This window comes from Polypterus senegalus, chromosome 10 (assembly GCF_016835505.1).
Source record: "Polypterus senegalus isolate Bchr_013 chromosome 10, ASM1683550v1, whole genome shotgun sequence".
In the NCBI taxonomy this organism is placed as follows: domain Eukaryota; kingdom Metazoa; phylum Chordata; class Cladistia; order Polypteriformes; family Polypteridae; genus Polypterus; species Polypterus senegalus.
This window is the reverse complement of record NC_053163.1, coordinates 153,382,210-153,399,611: the sequence shown is the minus strand read 5'-3', so window position 1 is coordinate 153,399,611 and position 17,402 is coordinate 153,382,210. Positions and strand designations below refer to the sequence as shown.

At 40.6% G+C, this 17,402-nt stretch overlaps 1 protein-coding gene and 1 pseudogene across 1 annotated transcript; one reads left to right on the top strand and one right to left on the bottom strand.

Annotated features, from left to right (window-relative positions):
- Nucleotides 1-6,535: 6,535 nt before the first annotated feature.
- LOC120537856 lies at nt 6,536-9,951 on the top strand. Its single transcript, XM_039767094.1, has 3 exons — nt 6,536-7,688; nt 9,277-9,495; nt 9,585-9,951. The coding sequence occupies exons 1-3, from the start codon at nt 6,865-6,867 to the stop codon at nt 9,790-9,792; spliced, it is 1,251 nt and encodes a 416-aa protein (XP_039623028.1). The 5' UTR covers nt 6,536-6,864; the 3' UTR covers nt 9,793-9,951.
- Nucleotides 9,952-9,981: 30 nt separating this feature from the next.
- LOC120538285 lies at nt 9,982-16,249 on the bottom strand (annotated as a pseudogene).
- Nucleotides 16,250-17,402: the final 1,153 nt, after the last annotated feature.

The window sequence follows — 17,402 nt, the reverse complement described above, 5'->3', positions numbered from 1 at the left end:
AGGTTAAGGGTCTAAAAGAGCAGAGTCCCTTTTAGTATTTACAGGATTCGAACCGGCAACCTTCTGATTGCCAGTGCAGGTCACTAGCCTCAGAGCCATATATGTAGGTTTTAAACTAATCACGATTTAAAGGGCGACTAAAAAAGTGACATTAAAACGTCACATAAAATTGTTGCACAAAATCGTTTCACTTTTAAGCTTAAGATTTTACAGTCATATGAAAAAGTTTGGGAACCCCTCATAATTCTTTGGATTTTTGTTTCTCGTTGGCTGAATTTCCTTTTAATATACGACATGCCTTATGATAACAGTAGGATTTCAGCAGTGACATTACGTTTATTGGAGTAACAGAAAATATGCAATATGCATCATAACAAAATTAGACAGGTGCATAAATGTAGGCACCCAAACAGAGATATGACATCAATACTTAGTTGAGCCTCCTTTTGCTCCTTTGAGCCTCTCGATGCTGTCCTCCTATAGCCTGTGATGAGTGTCTGGACTCTGGATGGAGGTATTTCTGACCTTCTTCATACAAAATCTCTCCAGTTCAGTTCAATTTGATGGATAGCCTGCTTCAAGTCATCCCATAGATTTTCGATGATATTCAAGTCAGGGGACTGTGGTGGCCATTCCAGAACATTGGACTTCTCCCTCTGCATGAACGCCTTTGTAGATTTCGAACTGTGTTTTGGGTCATTGTCTTGTTGGAATATCCAACCCCTGCGTAACTTCAACTTTGTGACTGATGCTTGAACATTATCCTGAAGAATTTGTTGATATTGGGTTAAATTCATCCGACCGTCGACTTTAACAAGGGCCCCAGTCCCTAAACTGGCCACACAGCCCCACAGCATGATGGAACCTCCACCAAATGTAACAGTAGGTAGCAGGTGTTTCTCTTGGAATGCTGTGTTCTTCTTCCTCCATGCTGAGCACTTTTTGTTATGACCAAATAACTCAATTTGTGTCTCATCAGTCCAAAGCACTTTGTTCCAAAATGACTCTGGTTTGTCTAAAAGAGCATTGGCATATAACAAGCGACTCTGTTTGTGGCGTAAGTGCAGAAAGGGCTTCTTTCTCATCACCCTGCCATACAGATGTTCTTTGTGCAAATTGTCCTGAGTTGTAGAACGATGTACAGATACACCATCTGCAGCGAGATGTTCTTGTAGGTCTTTGGAGGTGATCTGTGGGTTGTCTGTAGCCATTCTCACAATCCTGCTCATATGCCATCCTGTATTTTTATTGGCCTGTCAGACCTGCTGAGTTGGGTTTAACAGTAACTGTGCCTGTGGCCTTCCATTTCCTGATTCCAGTCCTTACAGTTGAAACTGACAGTTTAAACCTCTGAGATGACTTTTTGTAGCCTTCCCCTAAACCAGGAGACTCAACAATCTTTGTTTTCAGATCTTTTGAGAGTTGCTTTGAGGATCCCATGCTGTCTGTCACTCTTCAGAGGAGAGTCAAAGGGAAGGAGGCACAACTTGTAATTGACCACCTTAAATACCTTTGACCACTCATGATTGGACACTCCTGTCTATAAAGTTCAAGGCGTGATGAGCTCATCCAACCAATTAATCAGGACTGAGCAGTGACAGGCATTCAAATCAGCACAATGACAAGGGGACCACATTTGTGCACGGCCAGTTTTTCACATTTGATTTAATTTCATAAAACTAAATATTGCGTCACTAAAAATCTTTGTTCAGAAAACACCCCAGTGCTCCTAGGAAATAAAAGACATGCCACTGTTATCTTTACTGTTGAAAGGAGAGTCAATTATTATGCAGGCTGAGAGGGGTTCCCAAACTTTTTCATATGACTGTATATATAGAGAGTAGATATAGTATGATGGTCACAGTTTGCTGATCCTGTTTTGGGTCATTTTGTATCTCATTATTGCTTGACTGCAAATTAAGGAAAACAATTAAGGGCGCTGAGTCTTCAAGAACAAGTCCATTAAAATGAATACAAAAGTAGTCAATTAGCTGTGGTGGGCTGGCGCCCTGTACGGGATTTGTTCCCTGCCTTGAGCCCTGTGTTGGCTGGGATTGGCTCCGGCAGACCCCCCGTGCCCCTGTAGTTAGGATATAGCGAGTTGGATAATGGATGGATGGAAGTTAATTAGCAGCAAAAAACAGGTCACTAATTAAGAAAAGGGTGAGAAAGAAAACCTGCAGCCACTGCGGCCCTCCAGGACTGGAGTTTGAGACCACTGTTTTAGGGAACACTATTCCTTCTTTTCTGATCTTGGTGTTTCACAATGGTGACATTGCCTTGTTATAAGAAACCACACATCACAGTACAATTTGGACAATTAAAGGCATCACGTATAGAAATATCACCTCGTGGTATGAATTATACAAAGTGTCATCCAATGGAGACACCACCAATCAAATGGTAAGATGACCTCACAACAGGCTATAGAAAACATAAAATCACTGCAATTAAAGACATCGGCCATCCCAAATCCCCCCCCCAAGTCTGTGAGAAGCAGATTGTGGACGCATCTGAGAGGATGTGGCAGATGTCTGCCGACTGGCCAGCCAACCACAAGCGTTACCTGCTAGGTGACCACCCAAATCAGACCTGTGCATGTACTGTGATACTCCGGAGTTCACCCGGTCAAGTAAGTGAACCAGCCGCTGTGGTGCAATGCATGAAGCTTTGCCTTGGGTGCTGACATCCGAGGTCTGATTCCTGTGAGGAGAGGCAAAAAGTGTGTACACCCGATGAGCCCAAATTAGGGTGAAACACACGTCATGTTCTCTTTATATTATTTGGCAGGTGCTGTATATAAAACTGCTCAAAAAAATTAAAGGAACACTTTGAACACACATCCGATCTCAATGGGAAAAAAAATCCTGCTGGATATCTCTACTGATATGGACTGGTACTGCGTTAGGAACGAAAGGATGGCGAATAAATCGCTCCTGCAAGTGAACTCTGATCCTTAGCGCGATCAGAAGAGTGACAAAATCATGTTCAATGCAAATTCTAGAAAATCACGATCTAAATCTGTTAAGTAATTCCCTCGTCCGCTAGCTAAGCGGATGTAAGATACGTCCCAAGGCTGGCGTGTGAGTGTGGCGGGCCTCACCCCCCCATACCCGCGGCCCACTGCATCTCTCTTGGATTCTGGTAAATAAATCAAAACTGCAAGGGAACTGTGATACCTAGTGCGATGAGAGAGGTCGCAAAATCAACTGTTCAAAAATGATAGGAACATTTTGAAAACCCATCAGATCTCAATGGGGAAAATAAATCCTGCTGGCTCTCTCTACTGCTATGGACTGATATGGTGATGTGTTAGGAACGAAAGGATGGAAATGAAAATGATTAACTGACAGAGGGAGGGCTGAATTCAAAGACTCTCTGAAAATCCATCCATCCATTATCCATCCATCCATCCATTTTCTAACCCGCTGAATCCGAATACAGGGTCACGGAGGTCTGCTGGAGCCAATCCCAGCCAACACAGGGCACAAGGCAGGAAACAAACCCCAGGCAGGTCACCAAACCACCGCAGGGCCCCGAATATCAAAGGGAACAAAATGATGCGGCAGGCAGACAGGCAGGTGAGTCCATTTGGCCGAAATGTCGTTGCAGCAACTCCAAATCGTACTCGGTAGTTTGTATGCCCCACACGTGCTTGTATGCATGCCTGAAAACGTCCTAATGAGATAACGGATGATGTCCTGGGGGATCTCCTCCAAGATCTGGACCAGGGCATCACTGAGCTCCTGGACAGGCTGAGGCATCAGATGGACCAAAACATAATGTCCCACCCAGAGGTGTTCTATTGGATTGAGGTAAGGTAAGTGAGTGTTGGCGGAGCAGTCAATGGTATCAGTTTCTTCATCCTCTTGCCACATGAGGCCTGGCATTGTCGTTCACCAGGAGGAACCACCATAGGGTCTGACAAGGGGTCCAAGGATTTCATCCCGATACCTAATGGCAACAAGGTGGTTGTCTAGCCTGTAGAGGTCTGTGTGTCCCTCCATGTATATGCCTCCCCAGACTGACCATCACTGACCCACCACCAAACCAGTCATGCTGAACGATGTTACAGGCAGCATAACGTTCTCCACGGCTTCTCCAGACCCTTTGGCTGCTAATTAAGGAAAAAGAGATGACTTAGGCGCCTGAGTCAAGTTAATTAAAACTAAGGCAAAAGAACTCAATTAGCAGCAAAAAACTGATCACTAATGAAGAAGATGGCTAGAATGAAAACCTGCAGCCTTTGCTGCCCTCCAGGACTGGAGTTCGACACTCATGTTCTAGACAATGGAAGAACTTTACAAAGATGGTCAGGAGCCACTTTAACCACAACTAATGTGTACCATCCACCTGGATGATGCGATGGCAGCCATTTTTGCACCAGTATACTCACCGCACATTAGCTATTAGGTGGTGAAGGGGTGAGAGACAGGGGATGATTAGGCAATGATAGGCAATTTAGTGAGGACACCCAACTGTTTATGAACGATGCCCAGTGATCTTTAATGACCACAGAGAGTCAGGATGTCCGTTTTAAATCTCATCTGAAGGACGAGCACTGCACTGGGCCCAGCATTGGGATCCACACACAGACCACAAGGTAAGCGCCCCCTGCTGGCCTCACCAACTCATCTTCCAGCAGTAACCCAAGCTTTTTCTAGATGGTTTCCTATCCAAGTAGTGGCCGGGCCTGAACATTCTGAGCTTCAGCTGGTGAAGTGGTGAGAGATAGAGAGACAATTACATACAGGGGATGATTAGGGGCCCAGAATCGTTAGGCCATGTGTGGTGTTATGGGTCCACAGCTCGTTGAGAAAAGGCCATTCATTTTGAATAAATAATCGATGTGCTCGCGGCTTAGTGAGGGATGTTGGGTATAGTGGGCGCGGGGACGATCCGTAGGGTGTGGGCGTTTCTCACCTAGTGCACAGGTGAGGAACTGCCCACATTCATGATTGTCCCGTGGCTAATGCTGCAGCTGCTGTGGCCCTCGTCATTTTAAAAAGAAGCGCGAGTCGGTTTTAAAGAGGGAAACGATCGGAGAGAAAAAGGAAAGGAGAGGACGGAGGTTACTGGGAGCAGGAGAGGAAGCAGGCGGTGCGTGAGTGTGGTGAGCGCGATCGAGCTGTGGACAGCTGCGTGGAAGCTGGGTGTTAGGCCGACACCCAGGCGTTTGTGTTGATGTCGCTCCCGCTGAGCGATCAGGTAGCGGGAGTGACCAGGGAAGGCGACTGGCCGCAGAGAGGCCATGGAAAGGCAACGGAAGTCGGGAGACTTGGTGCTGGAATCCCCAACGTGGGCGACCTGGCCGTTGGTTGGAAACCAAGTTCTCCGAGACTGGGATGAGTGCCATACCGAAGCCAGGGATCGGGAGGTCTCCAGTCTCGTGCGTGTGTTTCAGGAGGGCAGCTGCAGAGAGCGTCTTGCCTGCTGCTTGGCCCATACGGGATAAGCAGGTGAGACGCTAACAAACGCTAACAGAAAAGAAGCACCGAGCTTGTTTGTTGTTGTTTTAAAGACTGCTTCCACAAGAGGATTGTTTTTCTATTGATTTTAACCTCCTCGTTTTCATTTAATGGATTATTTATTTATTTATTGAAGAACTTGGAGTACTGCACTATTTTTGAACACTGTTTTTTGTTTTGTTGATTTTTAATAAAAGCACTGTTGCACTTTTTGCACCACCCCTTGCTCAAGTGTTTATTTGCCTCCACTGACTAACTCACTCGGTAACATTATCGACGGTGTTGGGTTCATGTGCTTCCAAACAGCCATGGGAGCGTGGAGCCAGAACCCACATCGTCACACCATGGTGGGCAATTTAGCCAGGACATTGAAGGATGTCCAGGGATCTTTTAGATAGATAGATAGATAGAAATGAAAGGCACTATATATTAGATAGATAGATAGATAGATAGATACTTAGATACTTTATTAATCCCAAGGGGAAATTTCCATACTCCAGCAGCAGCATACTGATAAAGAACAATATTAAATTAAAGAGTGATAACAATACAGGTATAACAGACAATAACTTTGTATAATGTTAACGTTTACCCCCCGGTTGAATTGAAGAGTCGCATAGTGTGGGGTCTCCTCAGTCTGTCAGTGGAGCAGGACGGTGACAGCAGTCTGTCGCTGAAGCTGCTCCTCTATCTGGAGATGATCCTGTTCAATGGATGCAGTGGATTCTCCATGATTGACAGGAGTCTGCTCAGCGCCCGTCACTCTGCCACGGATGTCAAACTGTCCAGCTCCGTGCCTACAATAGAGCCTGCCTTCCTCACCAGTTTGTCCAGGCGTGAGGCGTCCCTCTTCTTTATGCTGCCTCCCCAGCACACCACTGCATAGAAGAGGGCACTCGTCACAACCGTCTGATAGAACATCTGCAGCATCTTATTGCAGATGTTGAAGAACGCCAGCCCTCTTAGGAAGTATAATCGGCTCTGTCCTTTCTTGCACAGAGAATCAGTATTGGCAGTCCAGTCCAGTTTATCATCCAGCTGCACTCCCAGGTACGGTGGCCGAGAAGGGCAAAACAAATTTACATTTCACGAAACAAATTTATAACCATTAAGACAAATTTACAAAGGAAATTCAAATTAACATTTCAGAAAACAATTTTACAATACTGAGAACAATTTACAACTCCCGAGACAAATTTACAAGCGGTAAAACAAATTAACAGATCAGAAAATAACTTTACAAGTGGCCCGAAACAAATTTACAAGCGGCAAATCAAACGGAAAGGGTAGGTACAATACACAGGAAGTGCTTGTTGCTGACCTTTTGTGTCATTCAAACTGTTTTGCGAGGGGAAAATGAATAGAGTTTGTAGCGATTAAGCACTGCCAGGCGACGATGTTTTGTCCATTTTGTGGTAACCATTTTAGCCAGCTGGCTCGCTTTTGTTATTCTTGTGGGAAATGTTTAGACTTTCTAAAAGAGGCTCTCCAGATGGAAGATGTGAAACGTTGTTGTATAGGCTATGCCAATGAAGGCCACTCCTACAATGTAATCGTTGACATGATGTCCTTTTTACATGGTGTTAACATTAGCTTGCGGTGTCTTAAAACTAAATTTAGAGAAGCCGGGCTATATCGTAGAAAGGAGTATTCCTCCACAAACGCTGCCAGGAATGCCATCAGGTTGGAGCTTCGTGGACCTGGACAACTTTTTGGCTACCGAACGATGTGGCAAGTACTTAGGCAAAAGTACAATTTGCGAGTAAAGAGAGATGATGTTATGGTTTTACTCCGGGAGCTAAATCCTCGAGGATGCGAGAGGAGAGCACGCAGAAGGTTTATAAGAAGAACCTACCACTCAATGGGGCCGAATTATATGTGGCATGCTGATGGTTACGACAAACTAAAGCCATTCGGATTTGCTATTTCTGGATGCATTGATGGATTTTCACGTAAAGTATTGTGGCTTGTAAGTGGACCAACAAATAACAATCCATCAGTGATCGCTCACAATTTCCTAACTTGTGTGCGACGCCTTGGTGTTGTGCCCATGAGACTGAGGACCGATTGCGGCACGGAGAATGGCATTATGGCTGCAATTCAATGTACCCTACGTCACCAGCACGCCGACTACTACTCGGGAATGTCTAGCCACATGTATGGCTCATCCACAAACAATCAACGCATTGAGTCGTGGTGGTCCATATTCAGAAAGGGAAGGTACGTGACCTAAATGAAGTATCGCTCTTCATCATTACTGTTAGCCTACACATTTTACAACTGTGATGCATGTTAAGGAAAAACAAAATATTAAGTTACGTTAAGGCTGCTGATTAATCACCATAAACGTGTTAAAAATGTATGGGATTAACTTTTTAAACGTATCTCCTAAATGCGTTATTTAGGATCCCTGGCCACTTACTGTCTTCTGTAGTGTTGGGGCAACGGTAAAGGTTACGTTACATTAGGGGTGCCCAAGACGTCGATCGCGATCGACCGGTAGATCGCAAAGGTAGTGCAGGTAGAAAGCGTTGCATTCAAAAAAAAAATTTTGTAAACGTTAGTCTATCGTATATCCTCCCTATGGCATTTGCCACTTGATTGACATACAGGGCGGCCAGTATCTGTTAGTTTCTTCTAACACACTGGTCATCCTGTACTCGCCATCAAACGCGCGAGCTACTGCAAAACTCCGGCTGTGATCTAGTTCTTAGATCTTCCAATTTATATCGACTAAAGAAGGGATTTAAAAAAAAAATGTTTGGGGAGGGTACGGGCTTTATGTGGAATTGGAAGAGGATTTTTTTTTTCTCACAATGTCCCAATCGAAGTGCGTTTGTCTGATCTGTCAATCTATCATTGCTATTCCAAAGAAGGAAAATGTGGAAAGGCTCTTCGAACTGTTCATAAAAACTACGAAACTGGCTTCCTTCAGTGATCTGAGAAAGAAAAAGGAGAGGGAACTAAAATCGCAGTTAATCGGACAGCCGTCATTTTTCACTCGGCTGAATTCAAAAGCTCCTTGACTGCATTATTCGGCTCTACTTATTTATGCGAGTCAGCCTTTTCCACATGACGATTATTAAATCCAAATACTGTAGTGACCATAAATGTATTGAATTGTTATTGTGCCATAAAGGTTATTCAGTTATGCAAGGTACGACAACATATATTTTATGTATAACGTATACTCTCTCTCACTCTATATAATTTTTAATGTAGGAGATCATTTCGACCTGATCATTTTAAAAGGAGCTCGCAAGCCGAAAAAGTGTGGGCACCCCTGCGTTACATAGTCAAGCCGCTCAAAAATGATAATTACTGTTTTTATTATTAGGATTAGTACGGTTTTATTTCCTATAAGTACTGACCTTTTCTCAAAGTCGTTGCCTTCTGAAGTTGTCACATAGTGCCTGCGGTTCTTCAGGTCGTTTGGTGAGCTGCATTATAAATAAATGGAATTCTGTTTGTTAATATCTTGCTCAGGAATAATGGAGTTCATGAAAATAGATTTATTTTTATTATAAGTATGGTTTTTGTATCTCTTACTTTAAGAAAAAAAGTGCAAAGAAAAGCACGATTTGTAATGCATTAAATTTTTTAAGTAACTATATAACATATTTGGTTACTTTTTTTTGTAAGTAATGAGGAATGTGACTAAGTTAATTTTAAAAGTAACACACACCAATACTGGTCCCATTTTTTTTCTTTATCTTGATATCATCTCTTGATCTACAAGTGTAAATAAACTGGTATGCCTAAGCAAATGGCAGAATTAATATGAAGTTTAACCCAGTTATTCATATAGGTCTCAGTTCTGGATGGAGTTATTTGCAGACCTCAGAGATGCAGGACACTTTAATGGAAGTCGTGAACATCAGTGCTTGCTAAGATTTTGCTTCAAGGATGTCATACAGAAGGACCTGGATGAATGCATGACTCTGTGGAACAGTCACCGGATTCGCCCTTCTACAACCGCGTCATGTCCTGGAGGAGTGCCCAATGAACTGTACTACTTACCACACAGGTAATGGATTATCATTTCCCAGTAACTTTGTTTTCTTTGTAGCTTAAATGTAAATAAATGTTATTACTCCGATCCATTTCTCAATCTAGATTTGGCTCCAGAGAGTGTGGATTTAGGATTGAATGTACAGAACTGGATACTTTCCCTGAATCAAATCAGCCAATGCATTCATGTGGTGACCTGAACATGCAGGAGTACTTGGACTTTGTTATGGAGCACAGTTACCTACAGAAGCCAGAGAACTGGGAGTCTGCTTCAGAACTGTACATACATCTTAAAGAAATTGCTCAATTATAATTCTTTGTAATAATATAATATAATTCAGATGTAATAATGTACACATTAATGAAACAGTGTGTCAAGCATGCGAAGAGTAACTTGTGCTGTCCATGAATTTTAATTTTTACTGGAAAAACTTCCACATCTGCCCTAAATTGTAAATAAAGGGTGAAATGAAATAAAGTGAAGTAAAAGTAAGGCAAAGTATAAAATAAATAAATGTTTAATTTTAAGTACTCTTGATTTGGCTTTATTACCAGGAAATCTCTCTTTCAGAGCTCAGGATTTGATGAAACAGTCCAAATGTAACATAATATAAACAAGAACACATTAAAACATCTTCAGTTGTAACTTAAACAATAATCAAACATGGTTTCTTCAAAATCTCAAATATAAAAAATGCAGCAGAGTTATATTACAAAATTAAATAATAACAGTGCTAAAGTGTGTCCACCAGTGCAGATGGATGCGAGTTCTCTAGCTGTAGTGATTTATCCACATCTAGTGGACCCAATCACACCTGATTTAAAAACAGCCAAATCCTGGCGAATTCTGAATTCCAAAATCCATATGTGATTTAAACACACTGTATGAATCCAGCAGTGGTAATTTCATTGTGTTTGAACATGTGTTTGCCATTGGGAATGGTGAATCATCCAGGAACTCAATCCTCGGCAGCGGTTCCAATCCAGACGGGGGAAGTGAAGTTAGCCCAGTTGCAAACATGAAAACATCTTCCACGCAAACAGCAGCCTGACCTTCTGTAAAGAAACAGAATTGTTCATTCACATCTTGGCATATTAAGTATTATTTTTAACTACTTGTAAAATAAATAATTATGCAATCTATTTTGCAAACCTTCACAATCAAGGAGATAGTCATCAGTAGCCTAAGGTTTGTCCTTCTCTGAGTCTTGTTGCTCCTGATGGACTGAGGTCAGGTTTGAAAAGTCCCTCAAGTTCAAGGGCAGTGACCTTCTTTTCTGAGTGGCACAGGACAGGGATCATCAAAGAAGGATGCTGCTGCAGTGCAGTCAAAAACTGAAGAGCTGAAAGACCATTTTTAAATCTAAAAAGTACAAAATACATCGTTACACTGCTATAAAGTGCTAATCACATAGTGTATGTGTATGGACAGTATGTTAAAAACATGATTACTCCAGTAATTTTCAGCATCTAAGGTAAAATGTGTTTTATTGTATTGAGTCATATTAGAGAAACTTCGTGTTGCTTCTGCATTTTCCCTTTAAACAGGAGTCAATGGGGTATGTTCTTAAAGCCTTTCTGAGTTTCTGGTTTTAGATCACTTATTTTAGATGGTTTAAAGGCTCGAACAGCATGCCTGCCCCCATGTACTACTGTTGAAATGAGACAGGAATCAACTAAAACATTTTTGACCCTGACTCATCACCAGAAACCCTTTTTGAAATCATATATGTTGAAAATTATTGGAACTGTCCTTCACTAATAATGCAGTAGTTGCAAGTTGCTTGTTAACAACTGAATTGCAGACTGACATGTTTGCTTTGAACATGGCAATGTAACTTACAAAATTGTAAGACTAGGATATGATGGTACCTGTCAATTACACATGAGTTACGGTCGATAATATACCATCGGAGGTAGTCTGATACAATTGTTCCTTTTCTTCAAGAGTAGCCACATATCTCAGACAACCGGCTGTCTGTAACATTGTGCTATATTTTAAAGTACATTCTCACAAAGCTTCGACAGAAGCAGCACGGTCAATCTAAAACACAAAAAAGGGGCATATACAGTATATATAGTTCTCATAAATTTCTGTTCCATTACTTATCTAGTTTAACTCTATATCTTGTACAATCACAGAACAATAAATGCATTACTCTGTGTATGTTATCAAGGAAGTAATGATTTTCTCAAAGCACTGCCTAATAAATAAACCCTTCCCTACTATAGCATTATGCTTTTCCTACCTCTCAAAAGCTTTCTTTATTTCTTCTTCAGTTACATCATTCACTGTTGCTTTGAATGACGGCTGGCCTGCAAGATACAGTACAAGATCTTCTGAGAGGAAATGCGGACCTGGGCCTCCATGCACAACTGATACCGCAATCATCTTTCCTGCCAAGAAGTACTCATCCTCCCTGAGAGCTATGAATGAAAATCATTCATATTTTAGAATTTTGGGTGATTTACAATTTGAACCACAATTCCAAATTGCTTTTAATGTTATTTCTACTGTTCCACACATATTTAGCAACTACTTTTGGAAACATACAAATATATTCCATAATGCATTAAAATCAAGACAACCCTAAGCATGTTGTTGCTAAATACCTCTGGAGCAGTTCAAGTAACAAAGTGTATCAGTGATGTGATATATAATTACAAGTCACACATCTTAACACTATGTAGACATACCATTTGCATTGTAGACTAAGTAACGTTGTCCTGTTGGTCCATCAAAAATTGGTCGGTCTTTAAGATGGTTCATTAGTAGAGTTAGAAACTCTCGTCTTGGACCACCTGTATCAATTCCATCCTCAAAGACACCAGCATCATCAGTAAATCTGACTAGCATATCACAGGTTTCTGAATATGTTGCACGCTTGAAGCCTCGGACTGCTCCATCCCAGACATTTGACCTTGTAATGTTGAACCGCTAACTCTTCCATGATCAATATGATGTGACAGCTTTGCAATGATATCAGGTAGTGTAATGTTTACCTCCTCTCTAGAATTACACAAGACTGAGTTACATTTGTGAAATGTCAGACAGTACACAGTTTTCTATTTTTTGCACAACACTGATGAGCAGTAAAGAGCTTCTTTCACATATTATCACAGAAGTAATTCAATCTTTTACCATTAAGTGCACAGAGAAAACCTATTGCTATTGTCAATAACTGCCAGCTTACATGGTTGCGTCTGATAAATTCCCCAAATTTACAGGAACTGGCTCTTCATCCTCTTCTTCAACACATGGTGCATAAAGGTTTGTATATTTACTGTAAAGAAATTACCATTCCTATGTTAAAAGGCAACTCCACCCATTTTACACTAAAACATTCTTCTTAAGTAATTTCCAACCTAAGTAAATCCCTGAAGTATTTTTTGTAAGTTAACCATTCTACAGATATTTTAGAAACAATATGGCAGTTTATTTTTCATCTAATCTAAAAACGTCTACCAAGGGAATAGTCACATTTTGTCAATTGTTTTTGCTTACCTGTAGTAAGTGGACTTAGTCACATTGTATTCAGGTAGATCCAGAGTATCCTCAGTATCAGATATTACTATCTGAAAAATAAAGTGACATGGGGAACTTAAATGTCCAACACAACATAAAACAAAACTAAAAGAAAAAAATATTATGAGGTAATATTTGGTTCAATACTTACCTGTCCAGCTTGAATCGTTGATGAATGTCTGGATGCATCTCTGAAACATGGTAAAATTACCACTTTAGTACAACAAAGTATCATGGAGTTAAAAAAGAAATTTAAAATTATGGTAAATTATAATAATCTAGATAATTTTGCTAAATTTCACAATATTCTTACATTATTTACAACTTCATATATTTAGAGCAAAAACTCAACATAAACTCAAGGGTCTGTCCCAAACATGTGATTAGATCACATTACCAGCTTACAGATTACTTACATTTGCAAATTGGTACTTACACTACATCTTCTAGTTTGTGTTTGGGTGTACTTTGGTTACAGTCTTCAAAAACCTGAGGGGAAAATACAGCCTATATTATTCTTCTCTTACTACATAAATACTTATCAATGTTGCCTGCTGAAACATGGCAAGTTGTTAGTATTTCTGACAGATAAACTGGCTGAACAATAATCAAAATGATTCATATGTGTTACACCAAATGCCATTTAAAATGTAAATCCTACTGTTTGTTCAAGTACAATGCAGGAATGTATTTTCAAACTCAATTACAGACATTACTAAGTAGCTAGCCTCTGTTGAACCAAAATATTGGCAAGCATTATGCACAGAACAGCTCTGGTTAAGATAATTAATACGGCCATTCAGTATATAGCTTTCCTAAATTATTTGTTTCATGTTAACTCACCATAGTGTCAGCCTGATTGAATTCAATTGTGCTCCTACTTGTAACAAAAATTTCAGAATCTGAGTCTGATTCTGAGCTAACATCCACTGCAGTTAAAGGAAACAAAATCAACACATTATTATGCATTATTATGTACAGTATGTCACAGCACTGTGAAATATGTAAAAGTGCTAAATCATCAGATCCACTAACCTCTTCTAAAGTCTTTTTCAAGGCATATAAAAAAAGAGATCCTGCAATATGCCTTTCCTATTTCCTTTTTATATTCTGCCAATATGAATGGCCTTTCTGTCCCAGGCACATTGACCACCTCTGAGCAATCTGGATACAAAAGTATATATGGCCCTTCATCCATGTCCTTGTTAAATGTTCTCATTTTCTGAACAGCTAGTTTCAGCAGATCAGGCGCTGCTACCAGAGGGTTTGTAAATAATGGGAGTGTTTTCCCTCTTACAGGTTTTAAATCACTTCCATTTGGCACCATCAATCCTATGTTTATCTAGATAAATAAAAGTAAACAGAATGAGTTTTCTGTAAATTATACATTTATAAGTTTGTTGCATAGAAAGTTAAACACCAAATGGGTCCACTGATTAAACAATAACTGTCCCTGCAACCATTGTCTTGTATACATGACACAAACAGTTAAGCCACCTAACCTGAACTTGTCTCTGTTCTTGTTTTAGTCGTCTCTTTGACCCACAGCTAAAGGACTGTCTTTCTTTTGATTTGAAGTTTCTGTAGTCCATGAACTGTTTATATGATGGGCACGGTTGTTCTTCTGGAATGAACAGAATTGAATATCAACACATTAAGGACAGAATAATTGTAATCATTTATGAACCATAAAATGTATTGATGTGTATTTAGTTCAACTACTTCCACAATATTGTTTAGTATAATTACTCGTAATATGTGACCTTTAGTTTATGACCACTACAGCTTGTTAAAAGATGAGATGCAAAGGTGTGCTTCTAGAAGCTTTTTTAACCAAAAAAAACAAAAAAAAAAACATCATGAATCTCTTTACATTTTCTTCACAATACTCTTAAACGGCATAAATATACAGTACACTAGGAAAATCCATTCCATTTCCTGTTGTAAAAGCCATTTGTTAGTTAGATTATAATTAGTTGATATTAGTATTTTGTTGTTAAAATGTTTGTGTATATATTAGTGCATAGTCAATGGGAGGTTCTATTATAATCCCTACAAGCTAAATTGTAAATGGAATATTCTAATTATTTCTTGTCATTCTGACTACACATTATTTCATTTTATGATCTGCCTTGCAGTTGGTAAGGCATGGAGGGCAAACAGCTTCAAACCGTACCGACATACTAAAATGAAGTCTATGTAAGTTTGCAATAGAAACGTAACAAATATAGAAAGTAACTAATTTTTAACCAGAGAAAGCTAAGACTGTAATTAGACCGAGAATACACCTTTTTTCTGTTTTTGCCTTTTATTCTGTGTAATAACTTTTTTCTAAAATGTTGTGATTTTTTTCTTTCAAATTTTCAATAAACATTGTTGAAACGAACTTTATTGGACTGAGAAATTTCTTTTTGTACGTGTTTGACTCATGCTGGATCCTACCTTGCCAACTGATGCTCAACCTTTGGAAACGAAAAGACGCAGCTATATGTGTACTTTGAAATGTGCTGGCAATTTCTGAATGTTGAAAATAATACGAGACCAAATCATGTTTTATTTTATTAGGTTACAACCGTTACGAAAGTTAACAGTCCCAGTGTATGTTACGGAAATAATTAAAAAAACGTAAATGACTGCATTAAGTACAACACACATATATACTGTATATCCCAACTTGCACAGAAGTTGTTTATTTGAACGGAATTCTGAATGACTCGTACAACGTCAACTGAGCAATAATAATAATAATAATAATAATAAAAAGCCTAGGATAGCTGGCTTTAGAAAGCGTAAAGAGTCCACTTACCGGTACTTTGATTAACATTTCCAGGTGGTTTAGACGTCGGCTGTGCATCTGGTTCTTCCGTGCGGGGAGCCTCTTTTAGAAAGTCTAAACATGTCCCACAAGAATAACAAAAGCGGGCTAACTGGCTAAAATGGTTTCCACAAAATGGACAAAACATTGTCGCTTGATTTACCGTCACAAACTCTGTTCAATGTTCCCTCGCAAAACAGTTTGAATGACACAAAAGGTCAGCAACAAGCACTTCCTGTGTATTGTACCTACCCTTTCCGTTTGATTTGCCGCTTGTAAATTTGTTTCGGGCCACTTGTAAAGTTATTTTCTGATCTGTTAATTTGTTTTACCGCTTGTAAATTTGTCTCGGGAGTTGTAAATTGTTCTCAGTATTGTAAAATTGTTTTCTGAAATGTTAATTTGAATTTCCTTTGTAAATTTGTCTTAATGGTTATAAATTTGTTTCGTGAAATGTAAATTTGCTTTGCCCTTCTCGGCCACCGTACCCAGGTATTTATAGGTCTGCACCCTCTTCAGAGTCACCACGGGGTCCATGAGGGGCCTGGGCCTCCTAAAATCCACCACCAGCTCCTTGGTCTTGCTGGTGTTCAGGTGTCAGTGGTTTGAGTCGCACCATTTAACAAAGTCTTTGATTAGCTTCCTGTACTCCTCCTCCTGCAGCCTACAACAGCAATTTATTAATTAATTTATGATCACTTAGGAGAGTTAGGACCTTGGTTTTACATGTCATCTGAAGAGCAGCGCCCTTTTTACAGCACAGTGTCCCCATCACATTCAGCCAACAGGATAAGCCCCCCACCCTGGCCTCATCAACTCCTCTTCCAGCAAGAACCCACGCTTTTCCTAGATGTTCTCCCATCCAAGTACTGGCCGGGCCCGAACATGCTTAGCTGCAGGTGGGTGACCTCTTCTGAAGTGCAGGTTTAGTTTGAGAGGGCAGCCCCTGGTGTTCATAACTGACCACAGCTGGCAGTCTGTACTATCAGACTTGGATCTCTGTGTCCCCCTCGGTGTCTGCAAGTGTGCACCCCTACAGCAGCATAAATGCCACCTGCCTATATGCATAGTAAGGCCAGGTTTATACTTCACGCGACGCGATGCATGCTCCAGTAGACGCTCCTGCTACGTAAGCGTTTTACTGTTTATACTTCCGCGCGTACTTTACGTAAATCTGGAAGAATCCACCAGGTGGCAGTGTGAGATGTCATCACGGTGAGAACAGGTTTGGCTTCGCTGTCTTGTGAATTGCCTGGAACGCCCATTAAATTCCGATGACAACCTCACCACAATATCTCTGAAAAGGATGTTTAATGATTAAATCCATCAATCCAGGGATGGGTCAATTCCAGCAAGCATTGGGCACGAGGCTGAAACAATCCCTGGATGGGGCATCAGCTCATCACAAGGTGAATACAAGCACACACACTGGCATCATTTTAGTGTCACCAAATCTGCATATCTTTGGAAGGAAACCAGAGGACACGGTGGAAACCCAGCAGGGAAACATGTAAACTCCAGCCTGGGAATACCAGCAACGTGACTCCATACTGTGTGACAGCAGCGCCACCGTGTCATCCCC

What these genes read in the sequence shown, in the direction of transcription:
- LOC120537856 (XM_039767094.1), top strand. Translation starts at nt 6,865, where the DNA reads ATGTTTTGTCCATTTTGTGGTAACCATTTTAGCCAGCTGGCTCGCTTT. An exon ending in TCCATATTCAGAAAGGGAAG is followed by an intron (nt 7,689 to 9,276) that starts GTACGTGACCTA and finishes TTATTCATATAG; the next exon opens with GTCTCAGTTCTGGATGGAGT. An exon ending in CTGTACTACTTACCACACAG is followed by an intron (nt 9,496 to 9,584) that starts GTAATGGATTAT and finishes TTCTCAATCTAG; the next exon opens with ATTTGGCTCCAGAGAGTGTG.